General features: G+C 50.9%; 1 protein-coding gene across 4 annotated transcripts in view; it reads left to right on the forward strand.

Annotated features, from left to right (window-relative positions):
• Positions 1-15,836, forward strand: part of PLA2G4E (phospholipase A2 group IVE) — a 75,308-nt gene that overhangs the window by 38,337 nt on the left and 21,135 nt on the right. For all 4 annotated transcript variants that reach the window (XR_002345386.1, XM_021097333.1, XM_021097326.1 and 1 more), the window contains 8 exons: positions 2,201-2,273; positions 8,909-9,045; positions 10,672-10,803; positions 12,056-12,096; positions 13,423-13,465; positions 13,965-14,025; positions 15,231-15,391; positions 15,486-15,575. Coding sequence is in view for 3 of the 4 variants with exons in the window: in XM_021097333.1 (XP_020952992.1) it covers positions 2,201-2,273; positions 8,909-9,045; positions 10,672-10,803; positions 12,056-12,096; positions 13,423-13,465; positions 13,965-14,025; positions 15,231-15,391; positions 15,486-15,575 (738 nt within the window). In the remaining variant the exon portion in view is untranslated. The remainder of the gene's footprint in view (positions 1-2,200; positions 2,274-8,908; positions 9,046-10,671; positions 10,804-12,055; positions 12,097-13,422; positions 13,466-13,964; positions 14,026-15,230; positions 15,392-15,485; positions 15,576-15,836) is intronic.

Raw genomic sequence — 15,836 nt, forward strand, 5'->3', positions numbered from 1 at the left:
TTAGAATTAAGCTCCAGAAGAGGCTGGAAGGACAGACATCAAAATGATAACAGTTCTCAGGAGAAGGAAAAAAAAATGTAACTATGTGTGGTGATGGATAAGTAAATTTGTGGCAATCTCAATACAAAATACATATATCAAATCATTATGCTGTGTACCTCTAACTTATACAATGTCATGTCTCAATTATATCTCTCTCTCTTTTTTTTTTTTTTTTTGCTTTTTAGCGCTGCACCTGCAGCATATGGAAGTTCCCAGGCCAGAGGTCTAATCAGAGCTACAGCTGCTGGCCTACACCACGGCCACAGCAACGTGGGATCCAAGCCAAATCTGCGATCTACACCACATCTCAAGGCAACGCCAGATCATTAACCCACTGAACGAGGCGGGTACTAGTCGGATTTGTTTCCTCTGTGCCACAATGGGAACTCCTTAATTTTAAAAATAACAACACTTCGGAGTTCCCGTCGTGGTGCAGTGGTTAACGAATCCGACTAGGAACCATGAGGTTGCGGGTTCAGTCCCTGCCCTTGCTCAGTGGGTTAACGATCCAGAGTTGCCGTGAGCTGTGGTGTAGGTTGCAGACGCGGCTCAGATCCTGCGTTGCTTTGGCTCTGGCGTAGGCCGGTGGCTACAGCTCCGATTTGACCCCTAGCCTGGGAACCTCCATATGCTGTGGGATCGGCCCAAGAAATAGCAAAAAAAGACAATAAAATAAAATAAAATAAAATAAAATAAATAACTACACTTCTAGGAGTTCCCATCGTGGCGTAGTGGTTAACGAATCCAGCTAGGAACCATGAGGTTGTAGGTTTGATCCCTGGCCTCGCTCGGTGGGTTATGGATCCAGGTTGCCATGAACTGTGGTGTAGGTCACAGACGCAGCTCGGATCCTGCGTTGCTGTGGCTCTGGCACAGGCTGGTGGCTACAGCTCCGATTAGACCCCTAGCCTGGGACCCTCCATATGCCGCGGGAGTGGCTCAAGAAAAGGCAAAAAGACAAAAAAATAAAATAATAAAAAAAAATAAAAATAACAACACTTCTATTATAAAGATTTCATGAGATTTAGAAACTATAAGAAAAGTGTTGGGCAAGTAAGTGTTCAATAGATGTTATTAAAATATTTCTGATAATAGCCAAGGCAGATGAGGACAGTCTGAGTTGAAAAAAATTATTATTGAGTTCCCATCGTGTCTCAGCAGAAATAAATCTGACTGGCATCTAGGAGGACACAGGTTCAATCCCTGGCCTTGCTCAATGAGCTAAGGATCTGGTATTGTGGTGAGATGTGGTGTAGGTTGCAGATATGGCTCAGATCCAGCATTGCTGTGGCTGTGGTGTAGACTCAACCCCTAGCCTGGGAACCTCCATATGCCATGGGTGGGGCCCTGACAAGAAAAAAGAGAAAAAAAAATTATTATAACTTTTTAAAAACAACCGAAAAATGATAATAGAGATCCCCTCTGAGTGGTGGCATTATAGGGACTCTTTTTTTTTCTTCACACTCTGATGTTTTTCCCTAAACCCCAAGATTTTTTTAAAAAGAGAAAAATTGGGGGAGTTCCCTGGTGGTTTAGTGGTTAGGATATAGTGCTTTCACTGCTGCAGCCCAGGTTCAATCCCTGGTCTGGGAACTGAGATCCTACATCAAGACTCTGTATTCTGTGGCAAAAAGAAAAAGAAAAAAGAAAAAAAAAAGAAAAGAAAAAGAATTGCATCTTCTTAAAAGATTTTCAAGTGATTCTAGAGACATGGACTGGACCACGTGGCATGTAAAGAGTTCCAGTTCAGAGGCCTCTATAAACAGAGCTGTTGGGTGGGTTGGAGGAGTCTGAGGGTGCCTGCTGTGGACGTGGGCTGGGAGTGGACAGTAAAAAGACTGGCCTAGACCTGGGTCTTTCAGAGAAAGGGTTTCTAATCCCAAGATCCAAATAGGAAAGACATGGACAGGACAGGCACAAAGCTGTCCCTCTTCCGAGGTGTGCTGGCTCAAAGCAGGGTGAAGACAAAGCCCCTGGCCTCCACAGCCCCAGGGCCCCTGGGGACCAGAAGCGTCCTCCAGAGCCCAGAAACTGGGTGGAGGGGGAGGCTACTTGAGTCTGGGAGGTGGGAGCCAGTGCCAGATTGAGCTGCTTTCTCTGACAAGGCCATCTGCCACCGTTGCCTGAAGAGTGAGTCCACTGTCCTCTCAATCCACAGGAGAGGCTGTCTCCATGCCACCTGCTGACAGTGAGGGTCATCCGAATGAAAAACGTCCGGCGGGCTGATGTGGGTGAGTCACCCCTCCCACTTCCCTCCTCCTTCTCTGCTTATGGGGGCAGGAAGGAGATATGCCCTGGGGGAGAAATGGTCAAGTGTGGCTGTGTCTGTGTGCGTGTGTGTGTGTGTGTGTGTATACACATGTGTGTGCATGCATTCATGTGTGCGTGTGTCCTGTATTCAAGTTGTATTTCAGACTTTAGAATTTGTATCATTTTTCCAAGCCCTTCCCTCTAGTGGCCACCTTGGCACTACCCTGCAGTGGGCCTCATCCAAGAGCACTGATCACCTCCCTCTCTCCTCCCTACTCTCCCCTTCCTGAGATCTGTTCCAGGAGTACAGCTTCCCCCACGCTGGGCGCTCCTTGCTCCTGCGTGAGTTTAGGGGCTGGTAAGGGGAAGCCCTAAAGTACCTTGGAGCCAGTTCCTATCCAGCCCCAGTGCCCTTCTTAGGACGTGGATCTCAGGCGGGTTCGAGGGTGCATGCCAGGTGCCCCAGAGCACCCAGTTCCACACTTCAGCCCATGGATATGCTTTAACTCACCAGAGCTCTTTGTGCAGTGCCTTCTTGCAGCCTTACCTTCCCCTTCATCACAGCCCCTGCTGCATTCCCAGACCCTGGACACCCAGGGAAATCTCTGGCTTCAGGAAGAAATGAAGTCATCTGAGTGGGCAAGAAAACAAAAGCCCCTCTCTGGGCTGCCCTCTTCCTCCACCCCCGACCCCGACCATCCAGGGAGGAAGGGGGAAGCTTGGCCCTCAAGGAGGAGAAAGTTCTGTGCCAAGGCCCATGGCTGGGGGGTCCCCACTCACTAGTGACCACACAGGAATGGCCCAAGGGCTCCAGGTTCCCCAGAGCTCCAGGGTTTTTTTTGTTTTGTTTTGTTTTTTTAGGGCCTCAGGTGCAGCACATGGACGTTCCTGGCTAGGGGCCAAATCAGAGCTATAGCTGCTGGCCTACACCATAGCCACAGCAATGCCAGATCTGAGCTGCACCTGCAACCTACACTACAGCTCACACAACACTGGATCCTTAACCCACGGAGCAAGGCCAAGGATTGAACCCATATCCTCATGGATACTAGTTGGGTTCGCTACCTCTGAGCCATGATGGGAACTTCCCCAAAGCTCCATTACCATGCCCTCACCCCGGGGCTCACCTAGGCTGGGACAGCTGTGGTACAAGGGGAGGTATCTATGCCCAAAGTGATTGCAGAGCAGTAATAGAAGGTGGCATTCTGATCTTGTCACCACAGAATTCAGAAGTGGAGGAGGACACTGAAAACTGGGAGTAGCTAAGGAAGGTTGCTTTCAGGGCCTGGGGACTGAAGGGGCAGAGCATGAGCATCCAGAAGCTGGAGGGGAGGGGCCCTCCTGAGGGGGAGAGGGGAACCATGGGGCCAGATGTCCAAGTACCATTCCACCTCCCCACCCCCTGAGGGCAGGGGCTCACTTTTCACATGAAGGTTAACTGCCTGAAGCGGAATCCATGTCTGCCCCCAGGTCTGGATGCTAGGGGGCAGATGGACAAGCCCAGAGAAGGAAGCGGGAGCCATTCAGAGGATGGATAGGGATCTAAGTGACGGGCACCTGAGTACCTGAGGAAGTGATTGCAGGACTTTCTGAGAGATACTGGAGTGTGCAAGAGCACAGGCCAGAGAGGCTGAAACACCTTCTGCAATGCTGCACAGCAAGGAGGAAGGTGGAGGGTGGAGGACCCATGGCCCTGAGCCCCAGAGAGAGCAAAGGGGTCCAGCAGGATTCAGCCTGGGTCCCAGGAGGGTGACTGTCCAGAGCCTACAGCAGAGGACCAGTTCCAGCCAGTGTCGCTTTGGGCCCAGCTCTGCTGCGAAGCCGGCCAGAGGGCCAGAGACTTCTCTGGCTTTTCAGGGCCTTCCAGGCAGGCCACCAGAGAGTGATCAGAGGAGACTGGAAGTGTCCCCCAGACCTGGGGCCAGGCTGCCTCTCTTGCCATGTCACATGGGTCCTCAGCCACCTCACCCGACTCCCCTAGGGGACGGGATGGCCAAGGTTCCCACACACCCACAGCTGCCTCCGATTCTCTGGAGGCGTGTCTGTCCCCACCCTGCGGGTCATGCTTGCCTCACACCCTGGTGGCATGTCTGCACCTGTGAACTCAGACCTTCTCATCATCTAGGGCCCTTTCTTCTGTCTTCTCCTGGCCACCCCCATCACCTACGGGCCCCAGAGGTGGAGGTGGGATGGGGGAGCAGGCAGCCAGAGAAGGGGGCTGAGGTCTGCTCCTAACCCCTCCTCTCCCCCCTCCCCACACCCGCCTCTGGGATACAGGCTGCCCCCTGGGAGGACCTGATCCTCTTGTTATTTTCCTTATTCCCCTGAGGATCAAGGTGGGGGGAATCCATGATGTCTGGGGACTGTTGGCCCAGGTTAAATTGTGCCTGGATCCACAGCTGTCACCAGCTGGATCTGTTGCTGCCTTGCCTGAATTGGGACTATCCTGATGTCTTGCAGGTCCTGGGTTACCTCGGCCCAAATTGTTCCTTCTAGCTTGGATCAAAAATGAGCTCCTCTCTGGTTCAGTCTTGTAATGGGTGCCTGAGTATCCAAGATTTCCAGGAGCCTGAAAGGAATGAGATTCAGGGCTGCTGCCCCTATCCAGGAGAGCACCACCAAGCCCTGGGCCAGGACATGAGAGATCAGCTCAGAGATCTCCCAGCTGTCAGGGCTTTGTCTTCCTCTTGGGAAAATAAGTTAAAACTCAGACCAACACCCCAAGGCAGGTGTCTCTAAAGTATTAAGATAATGTTCTTGACACCTGTAGACCTCATTGAGTCACCTTGGCCACCCACATACTGGGAAAAGAGACATGCCATTCAAGTGACCAAGCTGTCTGTCATACAGTAAGGAACAAAAATTAGAATCTATCTATGCCTAAAAAATCCCCAGAAATCCCTGAAATCCTTAGACCTGGGTCATCTTCGCTTCACCACTCTTAGTTGCCAGCATGCTGGTCACTATCCTCACAGTCAGCTAATGATGCCCCAGGTTGTCATCTGGGCCCAGCACCTCCCTCCATCACCCTCACCTCCCCAGGATTAACCCCTCTTTGGCTGCACCCTCCTTCCCAACCTTGTGTGGGAGCAGGTGGAACAGATCTCTGGGAAAGGACTTGAAAACCAATTAACGGTTGAAATATGGGTGTCTGACCAATCCTGGCTCTTCCGGGTTATTTTTGTCTTAATTAGAGATTTAAGCCTTGGCTCAAAGATACCGCAGCTTACTTTAATGGATTTCACGGGACGATTTGAGGCATGGACTGAGGATAGGAAAGGGATTTTAGAGGGAAAGGGGCCTTTAGAGGTCCTTCAAATCATGCTAAGCAAGTGGGTGCAGGTTGATGGGGTCCCTGCCTGCAGGCTCCTCATGTACAGGAGTCAGACCAGCAGGAGGCACCCTGGAGTCCAGGAAAAGCCAAGGGAGGGTCCCAGGAAGACTGAGCAAGTCCCCAGGGAGTCCCCAGGGGCAGTCATTAGATATACCAACTTGCTTACCTATGTCTGGGGTGACTTGGCCCAGAATTTCTGATATAGACCAAAAGCAGGAAGTTGGCCTTTTCTATCATTCATTTGTTCAACAAATATCCAGTGGCACCAACACTGTGCTCCTGGGCTTCCCTGGGTTCAGGGCACGGTGGAGACAGATGTACTGACCCACCCTTGCAGGGCAGTGTAGCCAGTGCTCCACTGGGAGAAGAGCAGAGGGCTCTGGGCTAGGATAGGCACCTGGTCCAGACTTGTGGGCTCCGGCAAGGCTTCCGGGGGCAGTCCTTTCTGCAATCTGGAAGGGCTACCCAAGGAAGGGTAGCCTGAAAGAGGAAGAAAAGGCTGTTCATGGCAAGACAGCATGGCCTTCTGAGACCTGCAAAGGTTTGGGTTTGGCTCCAGGGGGTCTGGAGTGTGAACACACGTGTGCAAGTGTGTATTCCGTTTGCATGTGTGTGGGCACGTACCTATGCATATGTATGGCGTGTGTGTGTGTTTGGAGGCAGGGAAGGAGCTGGGGTGATAGGGAGGATGGAAAGATGAGGCTGAGGCTCAGCAAAAATAAATATGACTGGTATCCATGAGGATGCGGGTTTAATCCCTGGCCTTGCTCAGTGGGTTAAGGATCTGGCGTTGCTGTGAACTGTGGTGTTGGTTGAAGGTGCAGGAAAAACAGGTTGGGTATGGAAGGAAAAGATAGCGAATGAGTTCATCATTTTCTTTTGATTCTGTTGGATTTTAGTCATTCTTTGTTACTGGATTAATGATGATTGTGACATCTAAAGAACAGTGTTACCTTATCCCTGCTCAATGGGAGGAAGTCGTGAATTCTAATTCACTGAATGGCGAGCCCTTGAAGATGAATCGGCCATTGGGGATGACATCAGAAGCTAAGGATGCTGGTGATGCAAACTGTGGTTATTAAGTCTGATAAAGTTCTCATTACAGTGACAATGTAGGGCTAAGTCAGTCTGGGAGGGATACCTCTGGTTCCTCACCTGATACCTCACAGGATATTATTATTATTATTACTATTTAAAACAAATTGTTATTTCACCTTCATTTTCTAAGACACAGTATTTTGTTTGTTTTTTTAAGGCTGCACCCATGGCATTTGGAGGTTCCCAGGCTAGGGGTCTAATTGGAGCTGTAGCTGCCAGCCGACACCACAACCACAGCAATGCCAGATCCAAGCTGCGTCTATGACCTACACCACAGCTCATGGCAATGCCGGATCCTTAACCCACTGAGCAAGGCCAGGGATTGAACCTGTATCCTCATGGATACTAGTCGGGTTTGTTAACTGCTGAGCCACGACAGGAACTCCAGAAACAGTATTTTTTAATTGAAGTATAGCTAATTTACAGTGTCGTGTTATTTTTCTGATGTACAGCAAAGTGTTTCAGTTATACATGTATATACATTCTTTTCTATATTCTACTCCTTTATACTTTATTACAAGATATTAAATATAATTCCTGGGCTATACAGTAGGACCTTGTTGTTTTCTATTTTATGTATAGCAGTTTGTATCTACTAATCCCAAACTCCTAGTTTATCCCTTCCTCCTTTTCCTGCTTTGGTAGTTGTAAGTTTGTTTTCATTGTCTCAAAGGACTTTTTTTTTTTCTTTTCGTTTTTTAGGGTCACACCCGTGTCACACGGAAGTTCCCAGGCTAGGGGTTGAATCGGAGCTACAGCTGCCAACCTACACCATAGCCACAGCAACACCAGATCCCCAACCCACTGAGTGAGGCCAGGGATCGAACCCTCATCCTCATGGATTTTAGTCGGATTCATTTCCACTGTGCCAGACTTGATTACTCACAGGACATCATTAATTATAATTAGGAACTAGTTTGGATCTATCCTGTCAGTAAAGAACTCCCATCCCACCCAGCTTTACCAGGTAGAAGACTCTCTGACACCGGAAACTGTACTGGCTTTTCCCATTCTTTATGTATCGGGTGGGTACCCTGAGAATTACCCTGGCAGATTCCCAGAAGAATGACAAGGGTGACTCTGGCACCTCTTCCTCCCTCCTCCCAGGTAGGATGGGAAGAGGGAAAGGGGCTGGGCTGCCATGTTTCACCCTATGCCTTCCACTGCGCCAAACAGAAGGCCCCCTGGTGGCGTTCTTCCAATTTACAATGGCCTGTTGGGATCACAGCCTTTGCCCTTTTCCAGAGCATATATAGCGTCATCCCACTTGGTTATTAAAATAATTATAAGGAGTTCCTGTCATGGCGCAGCAGAAATGAATCCGACTAGGAACCATGAGGTTGTGGGTTTGATCCCTGGCCTCACTCAGTGGGTTAAGGATCCGGCGTTGCCATGAGCTGTGGTGTAGGTTGCAGACACGGCTTGGACCTGGCATTGCTGTGACTGTGGTGTAGACTGGCGGCTGTAGCTCCGATTAGACCCCTAGCCTGGGAACTTCCATATGCCATGGGAGTGGCCCTTAAAAAAAAAAAAAAAAAGATTGTAAAATAAGTGTGTGGTCTTGGGTGTGAGTGTTTTTTGGGTCACACACCTCAGGCTGGGAGACCAGTACAGACATGAAGACCACGTCTGGGTGCAGCTGAGCCTTCAGCCATGTGTGGACTGTAGTCCCTGCAGGATAGCTTGTGCCACTCAAGCCCTTCCCCACTGGGGCCCTTAGGGCTGCCTCCCAGCTGACCGTGTCCTTTCTAGTCTTTGCTTCTTCTTGGGGCAGAGCTGGGCTCCACTTTGCTTTCCCTGGTGCCGTGGGCAAAGGGTAAGCAATAAACGGGACACTTGGGGGCCAGTCCTCTAGAGCTCCCCTGGCAGAGGGAAAACCATGCAGCCCTGCCTTGTCCCAGGCCAACAGGTGTTTGCTCAGAGAGCCAGTGTTCTTCTGAGAGGAGCCAGAGGCCATCTGTGTCCATGAGAATAGTCAGTGAGACCTGGGTCCCCTTTGTGAAAGCTCTAGCCTGCCATCTATGACCTCATCAGGGTTGTGGGACAAAGGTTTCTGGAGAGTCACAGCCATGAGTCAGGAGGGGATGTGAAGCAGAGACAATCTCTGGCCCCTCACTGTCTCCTCTCTGGACCTGGGTTGGTGCCTTACCCTCCCCTCCCCCAACCCTTGTCTTGCTTGGACAGTGAGCCAAACTGACTGCTTTGTGAGCCTCTGGCTGCCCACCGCCTCGCATAAGAGGCTGAGGACCAGGACCATCTCCAACTGCCCAAACCCAGAGTGGAATGAAACCTTCAACTTTCAGATCCAGAGCCAAGTGAAGGTGAGACGGGGGGACCATACCTACCTGCCCTGCATGCAGGTCTTCTTCCAGCCCTGCCTGCCTGTCCTTCTCTTTGTGCAGGTGTCCTTCTTAGGCTTATTTATCTTTCTGCCAACTTCTTCTACCAACCTCCTATGACCTGTCTACCCACTCACCCACTCCTTCCTGCTGCCTGTCTCATGCTTGTCCCTCTGAGTGTACTTATCTTTCTCCCCTTTTCCTGTTTCTCTTGTCCTTCTGCCCAGTTGTTGCTAGAACTGGGCGTCTCCTGCCCCAAAATAGAGTGTGTTGCCGGTATCTTCCAGAAGGTACTCCAATCAGGAGAATGCAGTGGAGAGCCACTCAACTCATTAGGTCTGAGGCTAGTCTAATTCCAGCCAGAGGACTCTCTCTATCTTAAGTCCTTTTTAGATGGCTTTGTTATTTCTAATCCCTTGGGTGTGTGTCTTTTGTTGAGTTGCCGTTTCATGGTATTGGTCTTCTTCGGATATATGGTGACTCGAAGTTGCATTTACATCTCTGAGAGAGAATCCTCTCTTGAATATCCTTCCACAGGGTTGACAGCTTCAGCAGAGTGCCCACAAGGCAATCTTGGCCTTGTTATAGAGGCATCAACCCCAGCATTGAGGCTGTTGAGGCTTGACAGCTCCATCTAACTTACTACTTTCGTATTTTATGAATGCATCTCCATTTCTGCTTCATGATGTATCTTTTTTGTTTTCAGGTAGGGCTTTATAGTCATTGTTTTAAAATATTTTTTCTATCATATATATGGTTTTGTTGGCAAAGGGAGTATGGGTTCAGTCTGTCATCCTGAAACCAGAATTTGTGTTTCTTCTGTCTAAAGATCTACAGGGCTGCTGGGTTGGCTCTGAGACACACCTGGTTTCTAGTCATCACACAAGTCAACAGATTTCATTCATTTGGGAACCCCCAGAACCACCTCATGTCCACTAGTTAGGGACCAAAGAGGCAAACCTGTCCCCAACTTGCATCTCCCAGGATCCTTGGAACAAGAAGCTTCAGAAGCTAATCCATGTCATCTAAGATCATTAACCTCAGAGTTCAGCCAGATGACAGGGTAGCTGCTCCACCTTACATGCTGCTTTGGGACCATCCATGGGACCTCGTTAGGGGTTGATAAACCAAAGGATTGAATTTCAATACATCACCCCAACCCAAGCAATGCCTCTATAATCTTTGTCACATCACTCTCCCTGGTTGTTATGATGTTAGCTTCCCTGAACTGGGCTTTCTAGTACCAAAGGAACTGTCTTCAGTTCCTGGTCCCAGTGCTGGAAACATTCTATGTTGAGCAGGGGTCTTGCTTGCTCTGCCCTTCTATCCTTCCTCCAGGTGAAATGAAATCTCTCACATTTCACAGACCCCTCCCAATCCTGCAAAAGAGCAAAAAGTTCCCCAGTAGGAGAATCAGAGAAGGGCAGGAAGGCTTTAGAGTGTTGGAAAGGACAACTCTACATGTCCCTACAAGTGTCCCTCACACCTGAGCTGTGCTGGTCCCCACCCTTCAGACCCACCTCCTCACTAGGCCTGAGGTCAGCCCCTCATCCTGGAAGTGGGTTGATGAAACCTTGATAACCAGACTTGTGCCCTCTTCACCCCTAGAATGTGCTAGAGCTGAGCATCTGCGATGAAGACACAGTGACACCAGATGACCATCTCTTGACAGTTTTCTATGACCTCACCAAGCTCTGCTTCCGAAAGAAAACCCATGTGAAGTTCCCACTCAACCCAGAGGTGAGTGCTGGTGCCCCAGGCCTCAGCTTCCTGCCTCCTGAGGGTCAGCTGGGTATTCCTATGATGCTGTCCCACAGGCTCCTCTCTCTGTAGCCATGACAGGAGAAGACAGTGCTGGTCTTCAAATCCTAGCTGTGTGACCTTGTGGATAGTACTTGATTCCTTTGAGTTCTATTTCCTCAGCTATTCAGTAGTGATAATAATTCCTACCACAGGGCCACTGTGAAGTTTAAATGGGACTACATGCATCTCGTATCCTTCTAGAACAATCTAGCATTGTTCCTGTACCACATGGAGGTGGAGTTGGTTCTCTTTCTTCCCTCAGAGTCCTACTGGGATGGCCCCTGGGAGAGGACAAATAAGGGTAAAGGAGGGCAAATCTGCAAATCCAAGAAAGTTAGAGCTGGAAAGTGTGTTATAGATTCAACCATTCAAAAAGTACTTGAATGCCTACCAAGGGCCAGGCACTGTTCCAGGCACTGGGGACACATCAGGGGACCAGCACTCCTGCTCTCGCCTGGGTTCCATTCCAGTGAGGAAATTAAGGTCCAATGAGGTCATGACGTCCTGAAGTTATACAGCAAAAGATACAAAGTAGTGGATGAAGGAAGGCGCTCCTGGCCGTGGAGTTGAGCTTGTGGGGGCAAAATCTCAGCTCTCTCTTGTCCCAGGTGCTGAGGCCCTTGGTAGTGGACACTGGAGGGAGAAGATGAAAGGAAAAAAGTTCTGGGGCAGGGGGACTTACCCACTGGGGTTGGGGGTCAACTTCATACCCTGACCCTCCCTTTGGTGGTCAGCATGTTCCTGACATCAAAGACTTGGGGACAGGAGTTCCCGTCGTGTCTTGGCAGAAACTAATCTGACTAGCATCCATGAGGATGTAGGTTCGATCCCTGGCCTCAGTCAGTGGGTTAAGGATCCAGTGTTGCCATGAGCTGTGGTATAGATTGCAGACATGGCTCGGATCTGGTGTTGCTGTGGCTGTCGCTGTGGCCGGCAGATGTGGCTCTAATTAGACCCCTAGCCCGAGAAGCTCCATATGCTGTGCATGTGGCCCTAAAAAAAAACACAAAACACCAAAAAAAAAAAAAAAAAAAAAAAAAAAAAAGGAAGCAAGAGCAGCTGCCTCCACTCCAGGACAGCTGGACAGCGGGGTGAGGACAGGGGCAGGTCCACAGGGTGTCTTGGGGTGGCACAAGGTCCTGGTCTGCAGAGAGGTATAGACACAGCTCACAGCTGCCATCCCTTGCAGGGCATGGAGGAGTTGGAGGTGGAGTTCCTGCTGGAGGAGAGGTGAGTAAGCGCAGCCCCCTGGGGTTCCCCCAAGGTCCTGACCCCAAGCAGATCCTGGGCACAGGCATTGCAGAGCCTGGTCCTCCTGTCTGCTGCCCCCTCATCTTTCCCACCCACCCCTGGTTCCTCACTGTGTCTCTGAATCACTTGAGAGCCTCTAAATACTATAGTTGCCTGGGTCCCACCCCTTCTCATCCAGTTCTGCTGATGTCAGTATTGCTTTAAAGACCTAGTATTCTGGCCTCATCACCTGCCTCAGCTCCCTGGCATTTCTGAGCAGGGCCTCTGAGAAGAATTCCTGCCACCCTGCTGATGGGGCCTTGCTGAGGTCAGGCTGGGAAAGAGGTCAGTACCAAGGCGTCTCCTCCTGAACCCAGAAGTGTTAGGGCAAAGTCCACCAAGCCGGCCCGCTGCAGAGGCTGTGCCCCTCTGCAGCCAACTCGGGAACCACATCACGGGAAGGCTCGGAGTCAGTATCTGGGGTTATTTTCCATCATTTCCAATTAAGAAAACTGGACCCAGGGTCCTAGAGATATGGCTGTGCTATGAACTTAAGTGGAATTGGGTGATAGAGCTAGAATGTGGGAAGAAGAGGATGAAGAGAGAGGAAGGAAGGGAAGGGGCAGTGAGGGAGGGGCACAAGGTCCCTGCCCGGAGGGCAAAAATCCCCTGTGATCAGGCGATCAGCCTAGGGATAGGGGAAAATGAGACCCAGAAACTGGAACAAGAGGTCTTGTCAAATTCCTCTGTCTGGGGGCTCTTAGAAATATTTGAGGTGCCTCGTTAAAATCTCCTTTTAAACTTTGAGTTAGATATAATTTGACACATTAAAATCAACTTCATTTGTTTCACATTAAAGAAAATCTGGGCTCATTCCTTCAGTTCTTGGTTTGACAGGACTTCCCACAATGGGAAGCTAAAGCTTCTTAAGCCAGTATCTTCCACAAGAACTAAGAAGCCTCTGCTATCTCCTTACTGACCCTACGTAAGTTTTTGTCATCTTTGTGAGAAATCCATCAAGAATGAGAGACTGGAATTCCTATCATGGCACAGCAGAAATGGATCCAACTAGTAACCATGAGGATGTGGGTTTGATCCCTGGCCTCTGTCAGTGGGTTAAGGATCCAGCGTTGCCATGAGCTGTGGTGTAGGTCGCAGACTTGGCTAGGTTCCCATGTTGCTGTGGCTGTGGTGTAGGCCAGCAGCCGTAGCTTCAATTTGACCCCTAGCCTGGGAACTTCCATATGAGGCAGGTTTGGCCCCCAAAAAAACAAAAAAAAGCAAAAAAAAAAAAGATTGACCAGGAGTTCTCATTTTATTTTGCAGCCCTTCTCCACCGGAGAACCTCATCACCAATGGCGTGCTGGTGGTAATTATCCTTCCAGGCTCTTGTATCTCCAGAGCCCACCTCTGGCTGCTGTTCTCCGGGAACAGAACTGAAGGGGGGGAACCAGGCCCCCACCCTTGGGCCCTTGTCCCAGAGCTATCAGGATTTGAGATTAAACGCAGCCAGACAAAGGGGGCATGGGTGGTGATGGGGCATCAGTTGGGCACCTGCTCCTGGGGAGGAAATACCAGAGCCATCGATGGCCCTGGACCAGCAACCTATCTCCCACTATAACCTCGGGAACCTCCTTAATAAAAGGAGGCGGCAGCCTCCTCCCAGTGTCAGTCTCATCCCATTTTATTCCAACCCCAATCTCTATAAGCACAAGTCCAGGATTAAAAAGATTTTCTTAATTCAGCTGTTGGTACAGCCATTTCAGTTAGAGATCTCTCCCCTAAACATCAGTCTTTGGGAATTTGTGGCCTGGTATGAACAGTGGGGCAGCTTGTGCTCCACATGACCTCACCTTCCTTTGTTTCAGTCTCGACAAATGTCCTGCTTAGAGGTTCAGGCAGAATCCAGGAGGCAGAAGAATAGGAAAGGTGAGCCCTTTGACCACCTCTGCCTATTGGGGGGCGGGGAGGGCAGCACCACTGCCCAACCTTGTCCATGTCAGAGTCACTGCTCCATGGCTGCCCTGGGCTCGGTCGGTGAACCAAAAGCTTGGCCAAGACTCCTTGGGATCACTCACCCTCAAGGGTCATGAACCCCTGTCCTTCCCCTGCACTAAAAGGGAACTGTGCTTCCAGGCCCCTGCATGACGAGCACCCTCAGTCAGAGGTCAGTGGCACAGCTCTGCCCATCTGCCCACACTGATCTGCGCCGCCCCCTGCCAGCCTGGGGTGTCCCTGGGTCTAGTGCAGTGGTCAGCATCCAGGGCAGTGGCCCGGACACACCCTGGGCCCATCCAGCTGTACCTCTTCCTCTAGTCAGATTATGATGCACAGAGACCTAGCATTTTAAGCTGGTGAGACCTAAGATCCATAGCTAGGAGATTCTCAGCTCAGCTCCATCCCATTCCCCCTGCAAGGGTTCCAGCCCCACAGGCCTGCCGGGGAGGGGAAGAGGGAGGTGGAGGCTCTACCCCCAAACCAGTGGTGAGGGGAGGGCCCACTTCAGTGCAGTGGGAGGGTAACCTTGGGGCACCTTGTAAAGAAGCAGAACCTGGAAGCACTAGTCCAGCGGACTCAGCGTCTCAGACCTCACACACAGACCTTGTTAAAATGCAGGTTCTTGGGCCCTGCCCTTGAGAATGAGACTCTCTGTCACAGCTTGTGGCAACATCAGATCCTTGACCCACTGAGCAAGGCCAGGGATCAAACCTGCATCCTCACGGAGACAACATGGGGTCTTTAACGCCCTGAGTCACAATGGGAACTCCCCTCTGGGGCATTTTAACCAGTGCCCTCAGTGTTTATATTTTTAATTGTATTTTTTAATTTTTTTTTTCTTTTTGCGGCATATGGAAGTTCCCAGGCTAGTTCCCACCTACACCACAGCCACAGAATCGTGGGATCCAAGCTGCATCTGTGACCTTAATCCACTGAGAGGGGCCAGGAATCAAACCCACATCCTCACGGATACTAGTTGGGTTCATTTCCACTGAGCCACAACGGGAACTCCCCCCCCGCCCCAGTGATTCTAAACCCCTGTCCTGGGTGCCTCCAGTGAGGCCTTTTACCGGGCCCAGTTGGGGTGGGGATGAGAGGCTTCTCAGGGGTCTTAGCCCTCTCATCCTCTCTCCCAGTGAAAGACCTCCTGGTGACAGTGACAGAGTCCTTCGAGCATACCCAGCGCACCTTACACCACCTGAACCCCGGCTGTCCAAACCCTACCTGCTTCCACTACCCCAAGTATCTCCAGCCCCAGCTACACGTGGAGGTGCCCAAGAGCCGGTGGAGCTGTGAGGTATGCATACAGGCCTGAGGCCTGGGGCGGGGGAGGGGAGAGCAAATGGGGCTAGAGGAGCCCCTCCTCCTCACAGAACCGCCCATCCTTCCAGCTTTGCTGCTGCTGTGTACACAAGAAGAAGAGCACTGTGTGCCAGCCCCTTGATTGCCTCTCAGATGGCCAGACGGTGACCCTATCCTTGGTGAGGGCTTGAGTTTGGGAAAGGGCCCCTGAGCAGCTTCGCCTGGAGCTCCCGTGGCAGGGAGAAGGGAAGAGCCTGGGGGATCCAGGGTGGTTGGGGTGGGTGGGAGGATGCCTCATGGGGTCTCTCTGAGGAGGGGTAGAGGAGTACTGTCGGGTAGGAGACTGCTGAGCTGCAGGGTGGAGCCTAAGACAGTGGTGAAGGCTGAGAGGAGGATAGTGGGGAGGGTCATGTGCAGAAGAGGGAGTGGAGCTGGAGCGT

The sequence above is a fragment of the Sus scrofa genome, chromosome 1 (genome assembly GCF_000003025.6).
Source record: "Sus scrofa isolate TJ Tabasco breed Duroc chromosome 1, Sscrofa11.1, whole genome shotgun sequence".
Classification (NCBI taxonomy): Eukaryota; Metazoa; Chordata; class Mammalia; order Artiodactyla; family Suidae; genus Sus; species Sus scrofa.